The following is a 22,999-nucleotide window of genomic DNA, read 5'->3' on the forward strand; positions in this document are numbered from 1 at the left end:
ACGTGCCACCACGCCAGCTAATTTTTTGTAGATAGAGGGTCTCCCTATCTTGCCCAGGTTGGTCTTGAACTCCTGGATTCAAGTGATCCTCCTGCCTTGGCCTCCCAAAGTGTTGGGATTACAGGCATGAATCACTGCACCGGGCATCCAGCTAATTTTTAAAATTGTTTTGTAGAGACAAGGGTCTTGCTATGTTGCCCAGGCTGGTCTTGAACTCCTGGACTCAAGTGATCCTCCTGCCTCAGCCTCCCAAAGTGCTGGGATTACAGGTATGAGCTGCTGCACCTGGCCTATTCATATGCTTAGAACAAAGAGAGAAAAAAAAAAAACACAAACTCCTGTGTGTCTGTGCCTGTGTGTGTGTGTACAATCACTGTACCAAACTAGCCATGTGACTACGGATAAATTGCTTTGACTTCTTTGTGCTTCAGTTTTCCCATCTGTAAAATGGAAACCGCAAAGCACCTAGCTCATAGTGTTGTGAGGACCAATACAATAATCTTGAAAAACATTTAACACAGTGCCCGGCATATACTAAATGCCTCATAAATATTATCTGTTATCATTGTTATTTTGTCAAAGAAAGACTTAAGGCCAAAACATTTAGAAAAGAAAAGATTTTACTTCAAAAGAAATGCAAGATAATCCACCTTCAAAAAGACCAGCTAGCCAAAGCAAAACACAAGTATTTAAAAGAAAACAGATGCATAGTTGTCAAGGTGACCGAGTTGTTTTATATTAATCTGTTCCTGGAAAACAAGACAGTATCTTTCTGAAGATATTACAGTATCTACAAAGGAAGTAACCTGTGTTTAGACATCATAGTTGCAAAAGGTAGTGAAGAAGTTGTCTTTGCCAAGATTTATGGGAAGTGCTCAAGGTTTTAATATTTGAGGGATCAGGACTAGACAGACTGACTGTTATTCTTAGTTTATCTCAGGGTGAAAATTGCTGTTTCTCTCTCCTGACTATGATACATGATGTGCTTAGTCATAATGGAAGCAGGAGAAAGTGTCAGTTTTCTTTTCATATTATTCATGCGGGGAAAAATCTAGAATCAGATGCACCAAACTGCTAATAAGGGTTATCTCTGGGAAATAAGATTAGGGAAAGAGCTTTACTATTGACTGTATGTGCTTCTGTAGCATTCAAATGTTTTACATGTTCACAAATTGCATTAGTAATTTTTAAAAGAACAAATAAGATCATATAAATTTTGAGTATCTAACACTGCCCCGTTTCTTCCTAGTTCTTCCACTCCAGATGGAATAGTTTACATTCTAAGCTCTTCAGAAAAAGATTTATAAACCATGCATTTTCTCTAAAATCCATTTCCACCGCTTCAGTCTGTCACATCTGCCAGGAGAACCTCAATATAAAATTCCAATTAAAAGAGGAAAAGAAGTGTTGTTAACTTTAAAAAAAAAAAAAAAAAGAGGAAAAGAATTACAGTGACATGTTGGGGAGGCAGGGAAAGAATTCTTTCTGCTTCACTGTTAGTTCTCTACCCTTAAGCCCGAGACCCCCCAGCCATGGAAATCCTTCACAGTGAAATCTCAGAGTTGGAGTCTCCCACTCTCGTCCCTCCCCACATCTTCTTACTTTTACCCAGCAGATCTACCCGTGGGCAGCCCTTTTCCCAAGTACCAGGGGAGAAAATGGATTCAGGAAAAGATTTGTGGGGAGAGGAGAGTCCACACTTAATACTGAAAGAGGCTTTTCATCTGTTTTTCAAGCCAACAGCAGCCCCATTCCTAGATTCACTCAAGGTCTCCCTTACATGTCCCTGGAAAGATGGTGGTTTGCAAAGAGAGGAGGGTCACATACAAGATGCCAGAGTGGCAGCAGGTGATGAAGGCGGGGCAGGATTCATCTGTGGCTTGCACTCAAATCCCCTTCAGCCAGGTCACCAAGCACAGCCTCTCTGCCTTGTATCAAATAACTCAAATGGCCAGGGACCCTCATTTCAAACTGTGCTCATGGGCAATGCACAGGTGATAGATGTACCCTTCTACATGACAGACTGGCTGTTCTTCCCATTTTTTTGGTCACTGCTACTGAGAACATGAAACTGTTTTTTCATCCAAACAGCCTGGAGTTGCCATTTAGAAAAGAGAGGGGACTTCATTATTTTTCCTATGGTTACAGCAACATGAATGCATCATCACAGCTATCATCTCAGAACTGTGTTTTCCAAGGCAGCACAATAGGTCGGTTTGGGAAAGTCCGAATTTATATAATTCTAAACTGGATTATGAGCTCAGAATTTAGGGTTCTAATATTCTATGCAGTGATTTTGATTGTAAAGCCTCTAAAACAGCTTCTCAGCACTTTGGGAAGCTGAGGCAGGTGGATTGCTTGAGGTCAGGAGTTTGAAACCAGCCTGGACAACATGGCAAAACCCCATCTCTACCAAAAATACAAAAAAAAAAAAAAAATTAGCTGGGTGTGGTGCTATGCACCTGTAGTCCTAGCTACTCAGGAGGCTGAAGTGGAAGGATTACTTGAGCCCAGGAGGTTGAGGCTGCAGTGAGCCAAGATTGTGTCACCCCACTCCAACCTGGGTGACAGAATGAGACCTCGTCTCAAAAAAAAATTTTTTTTAATGATAATAATAATGCAAGAGCAACCCAAACATCTATCAACAGCTGAAGTGATAAACAAAATGCAATGTATCCCTACAATGGAATATTGTATATATCCCTACAATGGAGTATTGTTTATCCTTAAAAGGGGGAAAAATTCTGACACATGCTATAACATGGATGAACTTTGAAGACATTATTATGTCTAGGTAAAAGAATCCAGTCCCCCCAGAAAACAAATACTGCATAATTTCACTTGTATGAGGTACCTGGAATAGTCAAATTTATAGAGTCAGAAGGAATTGTGGTTGTCATGGGCTGGGGAGAGGGTGAATGGGAGTGAGTATTTTACAGGTATGGAGTTTCCACTGGGGAAGATGAAAATTCCAGAGATAGATGGTGGGTCATGGTTGCACAGCAATGCGAATGTACATAATGCCACTGAACAGTATACTTAAAAATGGTTAAAAGATTAAATTGTAGGCATATTTTACCACAACAAAAAAATCACACACAAAAACATGTGCCGCCTGGTACCCACATCAGCTAAATCAGAATCTCTCCATGATAGCGCCTGGTTCTCTGTAATTTTTTTTTACTACCCAGGTGATTCTAATGAACACTCAAGATGGAGAACTCCAGAATTCATGACTTAGAATTCAGGAACTCACCTTGCTGGAAGTCCCTAACATTGTTTTTAGTTCTCGCTCTCTCATTCACACAAAAGGCCTGAAAGCAATTCCTCTTCATTGTTGAGTCTTCCCGCCTGTTGCTGACTAAGGTGGCCCAGATCCAAGAATTAATGGAAGGTTCCAGAAGCAGAAAGCTCTGTGGTATACTGGGTATTTCTCTGGCTTGTAATTATCTGCATATGTCTAATCCCCCTTAATAGTCCAGGCAGAGGAGCAATTATTACTGAAGTGCTGTGATTTCAGAATCAAGGAAGAGGTTCTTAGTGAAATCTGTAATTCACAGCACTGATGGAGTCCTTCTGTACATAACTTCTTCCTTTTTTTTTTTTCTTTGATACAAGGTCTCACTCTGTCATCCAGGCTGGAGTGCAGTGGCACGATCATAGCTCACTGCAGCCTCAAACTCGTGGGCTCAGGTGATCCTGCCACCTCAGCCTTCAGAGTATCTTAGACTACAGGTGTGCACGTACATAACTTTTAAATACATATTTCCAGTCTTCTTTGGGCTACAGCACAACTGTTGGGTGACTCTTAGCCATGGGATGATAAAGACAGCTTATTTTTCAAAACCGTGTGTTCCTTTTATTTTGAAAAATTGCAGGCCTCAAATATAAGTGAGCAAATAATATAGTGACCTACATAATCACCAAAATGCATCAGTAGTTAACATTTTTTGCCATTTTTATTCTTATTTTGCTGAAAATTTAGGTACAGGTTGCAATAATATCAGTTCTAGATAATGCAGCCTATATCTTCTGTAGAAAAAATAATTCTGTTGTGTAACTAAAATACAAATATCACACTCAAGAAATTTAACATTATTATTATCTAACATTTACTCTACATTCAAATTTCCTCAATTATCCTGAAGATACCTGTAATTGCTACTTATTTATTAATCCTAGACACGATCAAGGATCATACATTGCGTATAATTATTAGGTTCACCTAGTTTTCTTTAATCTAGGAGAGTCTCCTGATGTGTGTGGGTGGGTGGGTGTGCATGTCTTTCACGACACTGACTTTTTAAAAATAATTTCAAGCCATTTGTCTTGCAGAAAATTGCTCAAATAGAATTTACCCTATTATTCCTTCTTAATTAAAAAAAGCTAGGTATATTGAGAAAACTACATAGGGCCAGGTGCAGTGGCTCGTGCCTGTAATCCCAACACTCTGAGAGGCCGAGGCAAGTGGATTGCTTGAGGCCGGAAGTTCGAGACCAGCCTGGCCAACATGGTGAAACTCTATCTCTGCTAAAAATACAAAAATTTGCCACGCATGGTAGCAGGCAGCTTTAGTCCCAGCTACTCAGGAGGCTGAGGCAGGAGAATGACTTGAACCCAGGAGGCAGAGGTTGCAGTGAGCTGAGATCACGTCACTGCACTCCAGCCTGGGCAACAAAGCAAGACTCTGTCTCAGGAAAAAAAAAAAAGAAGAAGAAGGAGGAAGAGGACGAGAAGGGAGAAGAGAAGAGAAGAGAAGAGAAGAGAAGAGAAGAGAAGAGAAGAGAAAAAAAAAAAGAAAAGAAAAGAAAAGAAAAGAAAAGAAAAGAAAAGAAAAGACTACACAGGTAAAATGTCCTTGCCAGGGTATTTTATCAGAAGGCACATGATGTCATTTGGTCACGATTCTCTTATTATTAAAGGGAGAAGAACAGTATCTGGCCTTCATCTCAGCAGCAAGCAGTCTCTGAATACCTCTTCTTTGCCTGGCAGTGTGCTATGTCCTGCAGACCTCAAAGATGCCCTCAAAAACTTCACATTCTGTGGGGAAACAGACATATTCATGCTCTGATTCAGTCAATAACATAATTCTTGAGCTCCAACAATGTGCCAGACACCACTCTAAGTACTAGAAACAAGGATGATATTTAAATATTTAACAAGTTTGGCATGAGCACAGAATCAGAGAAGATGCTCTGCTGAGCCCGATAACCCTTAAGTTGCTGGATCATGGGAAAGCGGGAAAATGCAGAGAAGCAAGTGGGATGGCTGGGATATTGGGGAAGGCGGACAAGATTCAGAGTAGCTGCTATTTATCAATGAGTACAGAGTATTTCAACATTTTAACAGCTGGGAATGACAGCTATGGTTTGGCCATGGAAATGAAAAATTCAGCCAAGGTCCCTGACCTCATGGATTGATCTTCTAGTGCAGGAGTGGACAAACTTCTTTGGTAAATGACCAAATAGTAAATATTTTTGGCCTTGCAGGTCCTACATTCTCTGGACAGAGAGACAAAGTCCCAACTACCCAACTCTGTCTTTGTAGCACAAAAGTAGTGTGTCAGTCCGTTTTGCACTGCTATAGAGAATTACCTAACACTGAATGATTTATGAAGAAAGGAGGTTCGTTTGGTGCTTGGTTCTGCAGACTAAACAAACATGGCGCCAATATCTTCTTCCGGTGAGGACTCAGGAAGCCTTTACTCATCGTGGAAAGCAAGGAGGAAACAACTGTGTTACGTGGTGAGACAGACAGAGCAAGAGAACGATGCCAGGCTCTTTTAAACAACCAGCTCTCACATGAACTAACAGAGTGAGAACTCATTACTGCAGGGAGGGCACCAAGCCATTAATGAGGGTCTGCACCCTGACCACAACATCTCCCACCAGGCCCCACTCCAACATTGCGGATCACATTTCCACATGAGATTTGGAGGGGACAAACATCCAAACTGAGGTAGGAGGTGGGACTTGACTCCAGACCAGATTGAAGACTGGCTGAAACAAGGAAAATGCACTCAAAGCTCCTCTCCATAAGACATGCTCACCAGTGCCATGACAGTTTACCATTGCTATGGCAACACCCAGAAGTTACCACCCCTTTCCAGGGCAATGACCCAGAAGTTGTCACCCTCTTCAGGGCCACACCCAGAAGTTACCACTCCTTATCTAAAAATTTCTTAACAACCTGCCCCTTAATTTACATAGTTAAAAGTGAGTATAAATCTGACTGCAACACTGCCCTGAGCTGCTGCTCTCAACACACTGCCTATGGGGTAGCCTTGCTCTGCAGGAGTAGTCATGGAACTGTAACTCAGCCAGGGCTCTAACGCTGCTGCCTCAATCAAGCTGCATTTTTTTTTTTTTTTTTTTTTTTTTTTTTTGAGACGGAGTTTCACTCTTGTTGCCCAGGCTGGAGTTCAATGGCAAAAATCTCGGCTCACTGCAACCTCTGCCTCCCAGGTTCAAGCAATTCTCCTGCCTCAGCTTCCCGAGTAGCTGGGATTACAGGTGCCTGCCATCACGCCCAGCTAATTTTTTGTATTTTTAGTAGAGACAGAGTTTCACCATGTTGGCCAGGATGGTCTCGAACTCCTGACCTCAGGTGATCCACCTGCCTTGACCTCCCAAAGTGCTGGGATTACAGGCGTGAGCCACCACACGCCCGGCCTAAAGCTGCTTTCTTCTACCACCAGCTCACTCTTTTTTTTTTTTTTTTTTTTTTTTTTGAGATGGAGTCTTGCTCCATCACCCAGGCTGGAGTGCAGTGGCACGATCTCGGCTCACTGCAAGCTCCACCTCCCAGGTTCACGCCATTCTCCTGCCTCAGCCTCCCGAGTAGCTGGGACTATAGGCACCCACCACCACGCCCGGCTAATTTTTTTGTGTTTTTAGTAGAGACAGGGTTTCACTGTGTTAGCCAGAATGGTCTCGATCTCCTGACCTCATGATCTGCCTGTCTCGTCCTCCCAAAGTGCTGGGATTACAGGCATGAGCCACCGTGCCCAGCCCACCAGCTCACTCTTAAATTCTTTCCTGAGAGAGGTCAAAAAACTTCCCAGGCAAAAAACACATGAAAAAATGCTCATCATCACTGGCCATCAGAGAAATGCAAATCAAAACTACAATGAGATACCATCTCACACCAGTTAGAATGGCCATCATTAAAAAGTCAGGAAACAACAGGTGCTGGAGAGGATGTGGAGAAATAGGAACACTTTCACACTGTTGGTGGAACTGTAAACTAGTTCAACCATTGTGGAAGTCAGTATGGCGATTCCTCAGGGATCTAGAACTAGAAACACCATTTGACCCAGCCATCCCATTACTGGGTATATACCCAAAGGACTATAAATCATGCTGCTATAAAGACACATGCACACGTATGTTTATTGCGGCACTATTCACAATAACAAAGACTTGGAACCAACCCAAATGTCCAACAATGATAGACTGGATTCAGAAAATGTGGCACATATACACCATGGAATACTATGCAGCCATAAAAAATGATGAGTTCATGTCCTTTGTAGGGACATGGATGAAACTGGAAAACATAATTCTCAGTAAACTATCGCAAGGACAAAAAACCAAACACCGCATGTTCTCACTCATAGGTGGGAATTGAACAGTGAGAACTCATGGACACAGGAAGGGGAACATCACACTCCGGGGACTGTTGTGGAGTGGGGGGAGGGGGGAGGGACAGCATTAGGAGACACACCTAATGCTAAATGACGAGTTAATGGGTGCAGGAAATCAACATGGCACATGGATACATACGTAACAAACCTGCACATTGTGAACATGTACCCTAAAACCTAAAGTATAATAATAAAATAAAATAATAATAAAATAAAATAAAATTTGGCAAGTAAATTTTTAAAAAAAAGAATACCAGTGATTTCTTAATCCAGTTTTGCAAGTACAAACAATGACTGTGTATTATAAAAAGGGCTATTCGGATTTAGATTTCTTCATAGTTCCAATAAGGCAAAGATCAAATTTTAATGTCAAAAAAAAAAAAAGACAAGCAGACAATGAGTGAGAATGTTCTAAATACTTCAGGGACGGTTTAATTGCTTTTTGGTTATGTTGTTTCAGACTGTAATTCTTACGAATGTAAAGTCAATTTGCAAAATTGAGTTAAAATATAATAGTTATAAATGTTTTTACTCTCTCATGTTAATCTAAAATAAAATAAAGCCTATCCTTTTTTGAAAAAGAAAAAAAACTTCCCAGGCTAGGCCCCAATTCTGGGGCTCACCTGCCCTATAACAAAACTATATCAAATAGCCACAGACAATAGTAAACAAATGAGTGTGACTATGTTCCAAATAAGCTTTATTTACAAAAAGAGGCAGCAGGCTGGATTTGGCCCATGGGCCATGATTTGCAAACCCCTGTTCCAGTGAACAAGACAGACATACTCATTTGTCCTTTTATGCTACAAATACTTATCCAGCATCTTCTACATAGCAAGTATTGCACTGGACACTGCTATGCCGAACAAGACAGATGGCTGGGCCTGGTGGCTCATGCCTGTAATCCCAGCACTCTGGGAGACCAAGGTGGGTGGATCACTTGAGGTCAGGAGTTCAAGACCAGCCTGGCCAATGTGGAAAAACCCTGTCTTTACTAAAAATACAAAAATTAGCCAGGCGTAGTGGCAGACACCTGTAATCCAAGCTACTTGGGAGGCTGAGGTAGGAGAATTGCTTGAACCCGGGAGGCGGAGGTTGCAATGAGCCAAGATTGTGCCACTGCACTCCAGCCTGGGTAACAGAGTGAGACTCTGTCTCAAAAAAAAGAAAAAAGACAGACGATGACCCCTGCCCACGTTGCACTTACATGCTGGTGAGAGAGACAAAATCTTGTTATGTAAATGCTAAGACAAAAGTCATCAGGAAATATAGAGGGGGCAGTTAACTCATCCTTAGAGTTTAGGGAAGGATTCCTGGAGGAGGGGATGACTGTGTTGTTTGCTTAGCAGCCTGTCAGTGAGATGAGCAAAGTCACCAGAGAGCTCTTGGAGCCTTTTCATCAGGACAGCCTGAGGACCTCCATCCCTTTCCCTGTGGGTTATCTGTCATCACCAGCTCTTCCCTTGTGTCCCCCAGTCTCTGAACAGCTACAACGACGGAGACTACGAAGGAGCCAGGCGGCTTGGGCGGAATGCTAAGTGGGTAGCCATCGCCTCCATCATCATTGGCCTTCTCATCATCGGCATTTCTTGTGCAGTTCACTTCACAAGGAAGTAAGTAGGCTTTTTGAATCCCTCCCCGTGTCAAATGCCCTTTCTCGAATGCCCATTGGAATCTGTTAGGGTAGATTAGATTATGCTCCAGTAACAACCCCAAGCCAAAGGGTTTTCATGTTTTCTTCTCAGAACAAATTTGTCCCAGTCCAGAGGGACACATCAACAGTGTGGATCTTCCAGTGCAGGAGAGGGTGAACGTCTTTGGTAAATGACCAAATAGAAAATATTTTTGGCCTTACAGGCCCTACATCCTCTGGACAGAGTGACATAGTCCCAACTACTCAACTCAGTCTTTGTAGCACAAAAGTAGTTTGTTAGTCCATTCTGCATTGCTATAAAGAAATACCTCAGACTGAGTGATTTAATAAAGAAAGAAGGCTTGGATCCTTCTTTGGATCAGATCAACAATATGGATCCATTACATAGATCACATAGGTCAGTGGAAGGTCTCTCCTCCACAAAGTCATGCAGGGTCCAATGCTATACAAAGCTCCACCATCTTGTAGCTGCTCTATCTAGAACAGAAGTCAACAAACTTTGTCTGTAAAGGGCCAGATAGTAAATCTTGTAAGCCTTGCAGGCCATATGGTCCCGATCATGGTCTCTGGCACAGCTACTTAGCTCTGCCATTTTAGCACAAAAGCAGCCATAGACAATATAGAAATGAACAGGCGTGGCTGTGTTCCAATAAAACTTTATTTACAAAAACAGGCATCTGTCTGTGGGCTGTAGTTTGCCAACTTCAGATCTAGAACATGAGGTGTCCTCAGGCAAAGGCGGGGGAGAGGAAAACTGGAGAATCCCACATGGGCTTTTTACTGCCTGGCGACAAATGTCGCTTAGGCTCACATTGACTGAAATCAGTCACGTAATCCCACCTAACTGTAAGAGGGTGGGAAATGTGGGAGAGTAAATGGGATATTTAGGATTGCTATTTGCTCTGCCCTAGCACATCATCTGCTAAATAAACTCCTACTTGCATCAAACTAGCATAACTGATTTAGTTTAAGGGCAGAAGGGTCACCACATATTTTTGGTATTGACAATGAGCTCTCATCTCATAAAGAGATGGATGCTGTTGATGTGTTGTCCCTCTGGACTGGGACAAATTTATTCTGATTTCTCTAACCAGCTCAGATGGGCTCCATCTGCTAGACTCAATAACACTTTCCATCAGAGGTTTGACAGACAGCAAGGTCACGTGATAGGCAACCCAGACTGGGAAATGACAAGTCTAGATCCATCTCTGTCTTGCTATGTAATTTCTGGTAAGACAGATAAGAATGCTGAGAAATTCTTTTACTTTTCTACCAGAGCGGCATGGCTACTCCTATACCCTTGACCAAAGTCCTACACCCATCGAGCTGAGAAGGTCAACCTCCCTTGGTTGACAAAGGAGGCTCACCCAGATGGGTGAGGGAGGAAGGAGACCTCTTTTGACATTCCAGATCAGCCAACCCAACCTTGGCAACCAAGACAGTAGCAGATGTCACGGTAGATCCACTTCCTATCAGACAAGGCAGACCCAGGAACAACCAGTGGCAGCTGGGTAGAGGGGAAGATGTCAAAACAGAAGTGTCACAAAAGAAAATTAAATGGCTTTGGCCAAATGAAAGAGAAAAGGACACTCAAACATGAAAGGAAGCTCAAGGTTTCTTGCCTGCAGGATGGCAAATTTGATGTTGGCCTATGAAGAGGAAGATGGTTGGAGAATGCATGTGCATGAACTTGACTATATTCTTAAGAGAAGGTGTAAGGTGCTTGTGAACTTGTGAGCAGGGGAGCCACAGAGTGTGTGTTTAATGGTGCAGTTTTGGCACCTGACTGCATGGACCCAGGTCCCAGCCACCACTTATTCACTGTGAGACCTTCAGCCAATTGTTTAACATTCCTAAACCTCAGTTTCCTCACCTGTAAAATGAGAATAATAGTAGTACTGATTTCATAAAGCTATTGTAAAGGTTAACTGGATGACCCACAGAATGTGTAGGTTGGTGTCTGATCTTTAGTGGGTGCACAAAAATGTAAATCATTTATTAATCTCATTATTACTATTATTATCAATGTTACTGGGAAAGGACCTCAGAATTCAAGATGCCATTAAATAGAATTCAAGGCTTTATACTTATGAGCCAAACAAAAGACAGTGTTCTAAGGGAATGAAGCCAAGCCTTGGCTTGACTCCTGGGAACTTGGGAAAATGCATACTGCCTAGATTAGTGTTTGACCTAAGTGGGTTATAATAATAGCAGCTGACACTAACATAGACCTTGATATATGCCGGGTACTGTTCTAAGCTCTTACCTTAATTAATCCTCACTGAGTCTTCACAGCAACCCAAAAAGGTAGATAGGTATTATTATCCCTATTTTGCAGATGAGGAAGCCGAGACTCAGAGAGGTAAAGTGACTTGCCCAAAGCCTCACAGCTAGTTAGTGGAAAAGGTAGGATTTAAAACCAGGATAGTGTCACTCTTCAGACTGTGTTCTTAGCCAAACTCCGCACTGCCTCTAAGTCAATATGTTCCTGCTGGTACACCCAGTAACAAAGGCCAGTAAGTGGTACTTGCTTTGTGGCTAACTCCGGGATTGATTTACAGGGGAATGGTATGGTGAGGTTTCATCCTACAGAAATGTGTGATGAGTCAGGGCCAAGGTTCACAAAATCAAAGGAGTACAGGGGTCAGGGAAAGGACATACATGAGGCAGCCTGGTTATAGGACAATAGGAAGTGGTGGGGACCATGGTAATTTCAAAAGCACAGTTTAAAGGAAGCAGCCGCCACTCTGCTCCAATTGTAACCACTTAGCATGCAGGCCTCATGGGGCTCATTTTTTCAAGCGATGTTGGAAATCTGGGATTTTATGTAAAATCTCCTGATTTTTAGATGTTGACAACCAATTCACATTACTAAAACACACGGTGAGCAATTCACATTACTAAAACACATGGTGAGCAATTCACATTACTAAAACACACGGTGAGCAATTCACATTACTAAAACACAAAAACAATATTTGCAGCCTAGACACTATCTACTTTGCAGTCTCTAGTGGACAGTTTGCTTTCAAAGATCCGTTTGCTCATGACAACTCCATCCAAGAAGTGTTGGAAGGGATCTAGAAGCATTCATATGTAGACTTTCTCCAGGCTTAATATAAGTGTTTTTATCTGGGGATGAAGTGTTGATGTCTCTGCTTGTGACTGAAGCTTTGTTAGGAATAAAAGGTATGAGAAGGAGTTGCCTCTTTGATCCTTCTTCCTAAAAGGCACTGTTCACAACAGTTAGAGCCTATGATTTAATACCAGCTTTATCAGGATTCAGATCCTACTTCTACCACACAGGTTATCTGGGCAAATTATTAAACTCTCTGTGCCTCAATTTCCCTAACTATAAAATGAGAACTGAATTATTTCCCCATCTGTAAGGTCAAATTCCTTCTAGATGCCTTTCCCTCTGTTATTAAAGAAAACAGGCCAGGCACAGTGGCTCATGCCTATAATCCTAGCACTTTGGGAGGCAAAGATGGGAGGATCTCTTGAGGCCAGGAGTTCCTTGACCAGCCTGGGCAACATAGCTAGACCCCATCTCTACAAAAAAAATTTTCTTTTAATTAGCTGGGCGTGGTGGCACACACCTGTATTCCCAGCTATTTGGAAGGCTGAGATGGGAGGATCACTTGAGTCCAGGAATTCAAGGCTGCAGTGAGCTATGGTCACACCATCGCACTCTAGCCTACATGACAGAGTGAGACCCTGTCTCAAAAAATAAATAAATACATAAATTTTAAAAGAGACTCAAATTTAAAGCCTTTGTCATATGCATGTATGGGCAAGAGAGAGAAAGAGACAGAGGGACAGAGAGAAAGAAGGAAGGAGGCAGAAAAGAACTAGCCATTAGAGAATGAAATCAATTCTCTCTTCCAAGTGACATGGCCAATTTCTCAGTAATCCTTTGAAATTAAATCTCCCAGCCCTCATTTATGGGAGTAACTAAATGGCAATGTGAAACTTCTAAGGCAAAAGTGCCCAAGCTTTAGACTCCATAACAGTTACCTGGAGAGGTTTTTAAAAAGTTAGCATCCGAGCCTCACCTCAAAAGATTCCAACCTGCTAGATCAGAAGTGGGGTTCAAGAACATCTGCATCTTTCAGCTGCCCCTGCTCCCAACCTGATGATTCAGATGCAGGTGGCAGGCAGAACGGTCTTTGCCAAACCTTGGCAAATATCCTGCCACCAAAGTCCACAAGGAAGAACGTGCGGATGGTGGCCATTCATGGACTGGTCAGTTTTCATTTATAGCAGGCTCATCATCCTAATCTGCTATGTCTAACCCAGTGCTAGGGAGGGGAATGAAATTGCCACCTAGCAGGTCTACCCACAGGGAGCCTTCTTTGTAACAATCTATTTCCACAGAGGGGCTGGAAAAATCTGACATTAGAGGAGTCAAAGCCTGAAGATGAGCCCAAAACCCATGAATCTGTGAGTTTTCTGAATTTATTCATTCCAAAATGCTGTCTGGGGGCCGGGTGTGGTGGCTCACACCTGTAATCCAATACCTTGGGCTGAGGTGAGAGGATCTCTTGAGGCCAGGAGTTTAGGACCAGCCTGGGCAACATAGCAAGACCCTGTCGATCAAAAAAATATTTATTTTAAATTAGCTGGGTTTGGTGGTGCACACCTGTCATCCTAGCTATTTGGGAGGCGGAAGCAGGAGGATCTTTTGAGCCCAGGAGATTGAGGCTGCAGTGAGCTGTGATCACTGCACTCTAGCCTGAGCAACAGAGGGAGACCCTGTCAAAAAAAAAAAAAAAAAAAAAACTGTCTGAAGTAAACTACTGCCTTTTAAAAATTGTAAATTCCCTGCCTCTTTAAAAAAATCATTCTTTGTCCTTATCAAGAAAGCTGTAACGAATGTGTTAGAGAACAGATTGAAATCTCAAATGGTTGAAATCTCGGGTAGTTTACTTCCTTGGCATAGTCTCAGATCATGATAGTCTTTACCCAAACTCATAAAAAGCTCTCATTCATCCTATTTTACAGGATATCTACGTAAGCCACATGGTGGGGCAATGAAACACGGGGTTTCATGACATCAAATTCCTAAGAGCTGGGAATTATTCAACTGAAGTATTAAACCATTTTGGATAGAATCCTGCATTGACAGCAGGGAATTGTTCTTGTCCAGACAGAATCATGAACTTGCAGTCTTTTAAAGTCAGAAAACTCTCCGCCCTCAAGTTGCTAGGGAAAGAAAGTGAAGAAATAAATCACATAGGTGAAATGTTTAAATATAGTAGCTGTCTATTTATCAATCCTAGTAATTCAAACCCCTAGTCAAAACCAACCTATTTGCAGGCTTTTGCTTCCTGCTAATATCTTGAGGACTCAAGCAAGGTTAGGTTGTTGTAGTGATGTTTCTCAAAGCACAAATCTCAGAGCCACCTACGACAGATTCATCTGGGATGTTTATAAAAATGCAAGTTCCTGGACCCCATTTCCTGAGTAGCCTGGAAATATGACAAGCCACCTTCCCCCAAAAATAATTCTAAATATTCTGAAGTTGCAGAACTACTATCCTAGGGCCTTGCATTTAATGAAGAACATTCTTGCCTGTGTGGACATGTGCCAACAAGCAAGACTTTTTTGCATCCCTAAGATAAAAGACAAACAGTTTTTCTTCTGTTACACACTCAACACAACACACAGCTGTGACCAGGTGTGTTTTGTTTTCCACACACACCAAGCAATTGTCCAGTGACTACCAACTGGGTATTCTATAATTTAGCTCAATTATGACACCATCTACCGGGAGTTAGAGTCAGATCCCACAGCTTAATAGTTTGGTCCCCCAAGACTGCCTCCCATTTCAGATGCTAATTGCAAGCCCCAGGTTGTGACCTGTGCTTCTGACTGGCTGGCTCTTAGTTGGAGATTTTCACGACCCTCTTCTCAGTTTCTATTAATGTGCTAAAGTGGCTCACAGAACTCAAGGCAACACTTACTTATGTTTACCCATCTATTACAAGGGATATTACAAAGGATACAGATGAACAGTCAGATGGAAGAGATGCATAGGGCAAGGTATATAGGAAGGGGCGTGGTGTTTCCATTTATGCCACCTTCCAGGTCCCACCACACATTCAGCAATCTAGAAGCTCTCCCAACCCTGTCCTTCTGGGTTTGCATGGGGGCTTCATTACATAGGCATGAACAATTACATCATTGGCCATTGGTGCCCAACTCAAACTCAACCTTCAGGCCATTTCTCCCCCCTGGAGTCCAGGGGATGGGACTGGAAGTTCCAACCTTCTAATTACATGGCTGGTTCCCCTGGCAACCCACCCCCAACCTGTGGCTATCCAGGAGACCACCAAGAGTTGCCTCATTAGAACAAATATAGTCCTATCACCCAGGAAATTCCAAGGAATTGGGGAGCTCTGTGTCAGAAACTGGAGTCAAAGACAAAACATCAAAACAAAAGATTCTCCTAGTACCCAGTCTACAAGGGTGTTAGGAGCTCTGTCTCAGGAACCAGATGCAGGGATCAAATATTTCTTATTCTTATTATATCACAATATCACACCTAAGGTACCTGGTAGAAGCTTCAGTTATTGCTGCTTCCCTGGAAAGTTTACACACCTCCCAAATTTTCTCTTCCTCCCTCCCTTTTGTTTTTGGTTTTTATTTTTGAGACAGGGGTCTCATTATGTTGCCCAGGCTGGTCTTGAACTCCCAGCCTCAAGTGATCCTCCCACCTCAGCCTCCTGAGTTAGCTGGGATTACAGGGTTGAGCCACCACACCCAGCTCTTTTCGTCTCTCCTTGAGATTAGGCTCGTGGTCACTTATCTGACACTCTGTGGAATTTGGCGGAACGTCCTTAGCAGCAGAAACAGTTGACCATGACAACATTTGGGTATAAGACAAATGTCCTCTGTGACAAATATGACATTCTCGGATGACCCTGCTAATACAGTGGAGCTTCATGTTACTCAGGAGTAGGGTTCTCATGTCAGGGCACAAGGTGAGCTTTGAGTATAATCAAACTTAATCTTGGAAGTATCCAAGGAGGGCACCCTACTGGAGACTCACACACAGTATCTTGATCAGCCCAGCATAGCCAGTGAATGTTTCCAGTGTTGGAAGAGGTGACTGTTCCTTGGGCTGAGAGCCCGCTGAAGTATGTGGCTGGGTTTAGGGTTCATGGCATCTGTTTCAACACTGGAACCACACTCTGGGCTCACATAGAAGGAATAGACATGACATCCCCATCCGTGCTCATGATCATTGGGCAGGGCGGCAGTCAGAAACTCCAGCTCTATTTAAACAGTTGCTTTTTTTCTTTTTGAGGAACATAAATAGTTGATCTGCCATATGTTAAATGCACAGGCAATGTAACTCCCCTGAAGGTACATCTATGAGTGGTCTTTTGAGGTATAAACAGCCAGGTACACACCTGTGTGTTAAAAATGCTTGTTTGCCATTCTTAACAAAAACAGCCTTTGTGCTCCAAGGTTTTCATTAAGGACAAACTTACCTCTAAACAGGGGTAAGGGTCCCATGACTGTGTCTCATTAGCAGGCACAGAGTTAGAAGATCTTGACCCATTCTGTACTGGGAAAGCGTCTCTCTCATAAGCAAATTGAAATGAATCCTTTCCTGGTCTCAAAATATCCTTCAATTGCATCAGAATTGGAAGGAGACATACATATCAAGGTGGGCATGAGCAGGAACTTGACCTTTTTGCAGAAGCTTAAAAGCAAATCCCTCTTCTTTTCTATATTGTTGGCTGGGGAAAGGCTTTCTGGGAATTGTTTTGATCAGAGAATTTTTGTGATTCCATAATGAAAAATGGGAATCATTACCTATTTCTAGAAGGGTCTTTCTCTGTTGGTTCAGATAAGTTCAGGTAGAGACAAATCAGACCTAAGTTGCCAGCAACAATGGAAGGATTTTTGCTTTGAAAAGGATATAAACTAGCAGCACATTGATGAAGAAATCAGAATGAACATTAAAAAGACGTTCAACCTCACTGGTAATCAAGAAAGCACAAATTAAAGCAACAACAAAAAAAACCTACATATTTTTGTCTGGCAGATTGCAACAATTAAAAAGATGGGTAATATCAAGGTTGGCCAGGATGTGAAAAATTGGACACTATACTGGTGGTGAAAGAGAAAATTGGGACAGTCTTTTGGAAAGTCAATTTGGATGTATCTAATATAAAATCCAGGCACCCACCAACCCAGCAATTCCACTGCTCAGTATCCACCTTAGAGACAGGTGCACAAAAATGCATGTAACACAGTAATGCTTCACCCTAGCTACGTGTTAGAATCACCTGGGGAGCTTTAAACATATGCCAATGCCGCTGGGCACTGTGGTTCATGCCTGAAATCCCAGCACTTTGGGAGGCAGAAACAGGAGGATCACTAGAGCTCAGGAGTTGGAGGCCAGCCTGGGCAACATAGCAAGATCTCATCTCTACTAAAAATTAAAAATATATATATCTGGGTTTGGTGGCATGCACCTGTAGTCCCAGCTACTTGGGAGGCTCAGGTGTGAGGCCAGCTTGAGCCCAAGAGGTCGAGGCTGCAGTCCGCTATAATTGTGCCACTCCAGCCTGAGTGACAGAGCAAGACCCTGTCTCAAAAAATTAAAATAAAAAAATTTTTAAAAACAATGCCCAGGGCCCACCCTGGAACAATTAAATTAGAATCTCCAGTAATAGGGCCAGGAATTGGTAGACTGTAGGGCTCTCCAGGTAACTCTAATGTGCAGCCAGGGTTGGGAACCACGGACGTGCAATGATGTTCATTGCAGCTTTGTTTGCAATAGGAGAAACCTTGAAACAACCTAAATGTCCATCAGTAGGCAGGTTAAATTAGGAGTGATGTATTCATACGATGGGGTACCACACTGCAGTTTAAACATGAAGACAGGGCCAGGTGCCCTGGTTCATACCTGTAATCCCAGCACTTTGGGAGGCCGAGGTAGGAGGATCACTTGAGCCCAGGAGTTCAAGACCAGCCTGGGCAATATAGTGAGATCCCGTCTCTATTTTTTTTTTAAAGTATACACGTGGAGACATCCTTCTTACTATGACTTTACAATGATCTGGCTGCCGCCTCCCCATCCTCATCTCCCATCCCGCATCCTCATCTCCCCTCTCTCTCCCTCTCACTCCCTCCACTTCAGCCACATCAGAGTCTTCTCTCTGAGCAATGCAAGCATATTCCTGCCTCAGGGCCTTTGCACTTGCCGTTCCCTCTGCCTGGAACTCTCTTCCTTCTAAAAGCCAAACAGCTGGTTCCTATCTCTCCTTCTGGCACTTGTTCATATATTATGTTAGCAAAGAGACTATCCCTTTAGCCAGTTTTACTTCTCTTTCTTATAACTCCCTGACTAATTATATATCTATGGTCTGTTTCCCCCCTACTGGCATGAGAACTCCAGGGACATTTTCGTTTCTGTTATTGCCCATAATAATAGAACATGGCCCTTAAGAGTACCTATTTACGGCCGGGCACGGTGGCTCACACCTGTAATCCCAGCACTTTGGGAGGCCGAGGCGGGTGGATCACAAGGTCAGGAGATAGAGACCAGCCTGGCTAACACGGTGAAACCCTGTCTCTACTAAAAATACAAAAAAAAAAAATTAGCCGGGCATGGTGGCAGGCGCCTGTAGTCCCAGCTACTTGAGAGGCTGAGGCAGGAGAATGGCGTGAACCTGGGAGGTGGAGCTTGCAGTGAGCCGAGATCACACCACTGCACTCCAGCCTGGGCGACAGAGTGAGACTCTGTCTCAAAAAAAAAAAAAAAAAGAAGACCTATTTACAAGCTAGACTGCTGCAGTTCCAATCCAGGTCCTTCCTCTAAGTAGCTCTGTGCCATTGGGTATATCTTTGAAGCAGTCTGTACCTCTGTTTTCTGGTACATAAAATGGGGATAATAACAGTGCCTATCTCACAGGGCCGTGAGAGTTAAATTGCACAAACTACAGGGCCTGGCACACGGTACTCACTAGGTAACTGTTGGGTATTATTACTATCATCAGCACCTAGAGCAGTGCCCAGCATGTAAATACGCATTGAATAAATGAGTAAAACAAAAAAAGAAATTGCAGCATGATCACATTATGTAAACACGATGAGTATATAATTTCTACATGCTTATTGATCAGTTTCAATGCAGAGAAAAACGCCTGGAGAACTTACACCAAACTGCTAACAGCGCTACTATACTAACCCTTGGGGAGGAGAGTGAGGTTCAGAAATGCTCAAGAGGCATTTTTCCCTATCTGCATTATTCGTTGTTTTGTTGTTGTTGTTTTTTGAGACGGAGTCTTGCTTAGTCGCCCAGGCTGGAGCACAGTGGCGCAATCTCGGCTCACTGCAAGCTCCGCCTCCCGGGTTCACACCATTCTCCTGCCTCAGCCTCCCAAGTAGCTGGGACTACAGGTGCCCGCCACCACGCCCAGCTAATTTTTTTTGTATTTTTAGTAGAGATGGGGTTTCACCGTGTTAGCCAGAATGGTCTCAATCTCCTGACCTCGTGATCCACCCACCTCAGCCTCCCAAAGTGCTGGGATTACAGGTGTGAGCCACCATGCCCGGCCTGTTTTTGTTTTTGTTTTTTTGCATGTACCACATGTAAGATAAAATAAGTTTTACAAATAGAATATGTTTCTCAAAACGAAGCCCTTGCTTAGAGTCAGAAGTGTGCACGCGGGCTGGTACGTTTCAGCATGTGTTTAACCAGAGTCATCGTCATCAAATAAGGAAGGCATCGAGCTGGGAAAGCCAACCACAGAAGCTCAGCCCACGGTCTTTCTCTCTTTCTCTCTGTCTGTACCACACAGTGCCTGAGGAACCAGCGGTCAGTGGGCTGTGAGCATGGAGGATGGACCTCATCCACACACACCCCAAAGGAGTTTCTAAGGAATGGATCCTTGACTTCAGACTGTGAGATCTTTTCCTCCAGGACTCTCCAGAGGCAGGTCCCTGGCAAATGAACGAGAAAAAAAAAAAGTCCAAAATTTAGGCAATCCAAGCTGCACAGCCGGATCAGCCAAAGTCATTGATTTGTAAAAATGAAAAGAAAACAGAAAAAAGAAAAATGAAGTCTCACTGTCTCAGTTTAGCAAATCCCGTTGTGTCTACTCCTCTCCTCCAGAGGCGAGCCTCAGGAAATCACATAACTTTTCACCGAGGGGATCCAGGGGGTCTCCATATAGGGGGAGATGGAGATTTCTAGGAAGAGCAGCAGGTGCTGGTATTTACGATGCTGAGCACAAACATTTGCAGCATGTTTAAAATTGTCTAGTAGAGTTCAAGTTGTGGATTTGCTTTTCCTTTTATTCTTACAACCTTCAGTAACTCCTCCTCTGGGAGTCAGCACTCCCATGCCCAGAGTTCACCCATCTGGTCATCAAACACTCAAAGAAGGGGCTTTTCTGGCCTTTTGTCTTGATCCTTACGTTTCCAAATAGGCCCCCTCCCTTGCTTGCATCCACGTTGGTCAACTTGACCAAAACCTCACTCTTCGCTCAAACGGGCTCTGAGAATGGACTTAGTGGCCAATTCTAGGTACATGAGCACTTCCTGTATCCCAGTTTTGGGAATAAACTGGCTGTATTTGTAGAATATGCTTTTTTTTTCAATTTCTCCCTCTCTCTCCTCTCTCTAGCAAGTCTCAGGCAAGAGCTTGGATTTTCCTGGATGCCACCTGGAAATGCCACCCATTGTATTTCTTTTCTGTCAAATGTAAACCCTTTAGATGTGAATGTGCTGGTTTAATGATGCCATTATTCTGCCTGCCAGAGCACAGCAGCCCAGTGTCTCACAGAGCACAAGGGCTGTGCCACTGGTGGCACACAAGATAACTTTTAAGTAGTTTCTAGGAACAACGTTAAGTAATACCAAATCACAAAGAATGTTTCCCCTTTTCTATTCTTTTTTCATCCTGATTACAGCAAGGAAAAAGTCTCTGTTTAGTGCTAGCAGGTCCTTTACACCTTTCAGACACTATGGCTCTTCTCCCTTTTTAACAAAGAAAGAGCAGGCCTCAGGTTCAGCGTCTTCTGTCTAGATGGAATTTAATGATATTGTTTTATGTCGTGGTATTTATTGTATTTATTACCTTCCATTTACAGCTTCCCACAGTGGGGGATGTGATATATTGTTTCTGTTCAAATAAATTAAGAAAAATAAGAGAACTCAAGAAAATATCAAGTAATTAACACACCAGATATGTATATGTGGCAAAAGTCACTTCAAAGAATTAATGTCAAAAACATGGTGATAATGAAGCAAAAGAAAGGCAGATTATGCTGGCCGGGCATGGTGGCTCATGCCTGTAATCCCAGCAATTTGAGAGGCTGAGGTGGGTGGATCACTTGAGGTCAGGAGTTCGAGACCAGCCTGACTAACATGGTGAAACTCCATCTCTACTAAAAATACAAAAATTAGCCGGGCATGCTGGTGCATGCCTGTAATCCCAGCTACTAGGGAGGCTGAGGCAGGAGAATCACTTGAATCTGGAAGGCAGAGGTTGCTGTGAGCTGAGACTGTGCCACTACACTCCAGCCCAGGTGACAGAGCAAGACTCTATCTCAAAAAAAAAAAAAAAAGAAAAGAAAAGAAAACGAAAGAAAAAGAAAAAAGAAAGATTATTCTAATTGAATGAATAAGAGGCTGAGAGTCAATACCTGAGTTCCAATGCCATTTTATTTTTGCAGGGTTTTTATTGGCCACTAACTGGCTATAAAAGCTGATTTTAGGCAAGTTTCTTAGCCTCTCTGTGCCTAAAATTCCTTCACCTGCAAAATGGGGATAAGAATGCCTGCCTACTTACCTCACAGTGCTGTTATAAGAATTAATTGTTGTAATAGTTGTGACTAACCATTGGCGGGGAGAATTCTAAGTGCTATACCAATACAAATTTCAGCATTTTTTCATATACTGAACCCTAGCAAAAAAAAAAAAAAAAAAAAAAAGTCTGATGAACATCAGATTCTACCTGTCATTTTACCCGGATGTTGTGATGAGCCAGCACTTGTCCCAGGAGGACGTTGAATCAGGAACACGAAATCTCAGCACACAGAGATTCTGGCATCATTCCAATAGATTGGATCCTGATTTCTGTTTCTGACATCCTGTTTTTTGTTTGTGCGTGTTTGGGTCCCTGGTCTTTTACCCAAATCAAATGAAAAGTGTTGCTGAGAGGCAGAATAAAAATGGTTTTAAGTAAGCCTGTGTACCACAGTGTGCGAATTGTGTTTTCTTGGGGTTCCCCACCTTCCAGAGATTTCCGTAACCAAAATAAGCTCATCTAGTCCCGCCTCAGTCCCCAGGGAAGAGCCCAGAGAGGCCAGAGGTGGCGCTAGAGAGGCATCACTCTGAACTAATTTATGGCCAGAAATGTCCCTCTATGAGGCACTAAAAATGTTGGTCCCATTAAAGTAAAAAAAAAAATAAGAAAAATCTTTTCATTAAATGTGCTCCTTGGGGTCAAGAGGGCCACTGATTTTTGTTGGGCGTCCCCCAGGTCCTAAGCTCTAAGAACGACAAAGTGGTCTTTGTTGGGATGATGGGCTTGTCCAGAGCTTCCTCCAAAGCTAAGATTGCCCCTGCTCCACTCGCAAAAGCACAGTTTAAAAGGGGACTGGTGGCCGGGCGCGGTGGCTCACGCCCGTAATCCCAGCACTTCGGGAGGCCAAGGCAGGCGGATCATAAGG

The 22,999-nt window shown here is 43.0% G+C and overlaps 1 protein-coding gene across 1 annotated transcript in view; it reads left to right on the forward strand.

The window, feature by feature from the left end:
• Nucleotides 1-22,521, forward strand: part of TMEM233 (transmembrane protein 233) — a 43,418-nt gene extending 20,897 nt beyond the window's left edge. Inside the window, exons 2-3 of the mRNA XM_003279970.3 lie at nt 9,122-9,258; nt 20,123-22,521. Coding sequence (XP_003280018.1) covers nt 9,122-9,258; nt 20,123-20,129 — 144 coding nt within the window. The 3' untranslated portion in view covers nt 20,130-22,521. The remainder of the gene's footprint in view (nt 1-9,121; nt 9,259-20,122) is intronic.
• Nucleotides 22,522-22,999: the final 478 nt, after the last annotated feature.

This window comes from Nomascus leucogenys, chromosome 10, assembly GCF_006542625.1.
Source record: "Nomascus leucogenys isolate Asia chromosome 10, Asia_NLE_v1, whole genome shotgun sequence".
Classification (NCBI taxonomy): domain Eukaryota; kingdom Metazoa; phylum Chordata; class Mammalia; order Primates; family Hylobatidae; genus Nomascus; species Nomascus leucogenys.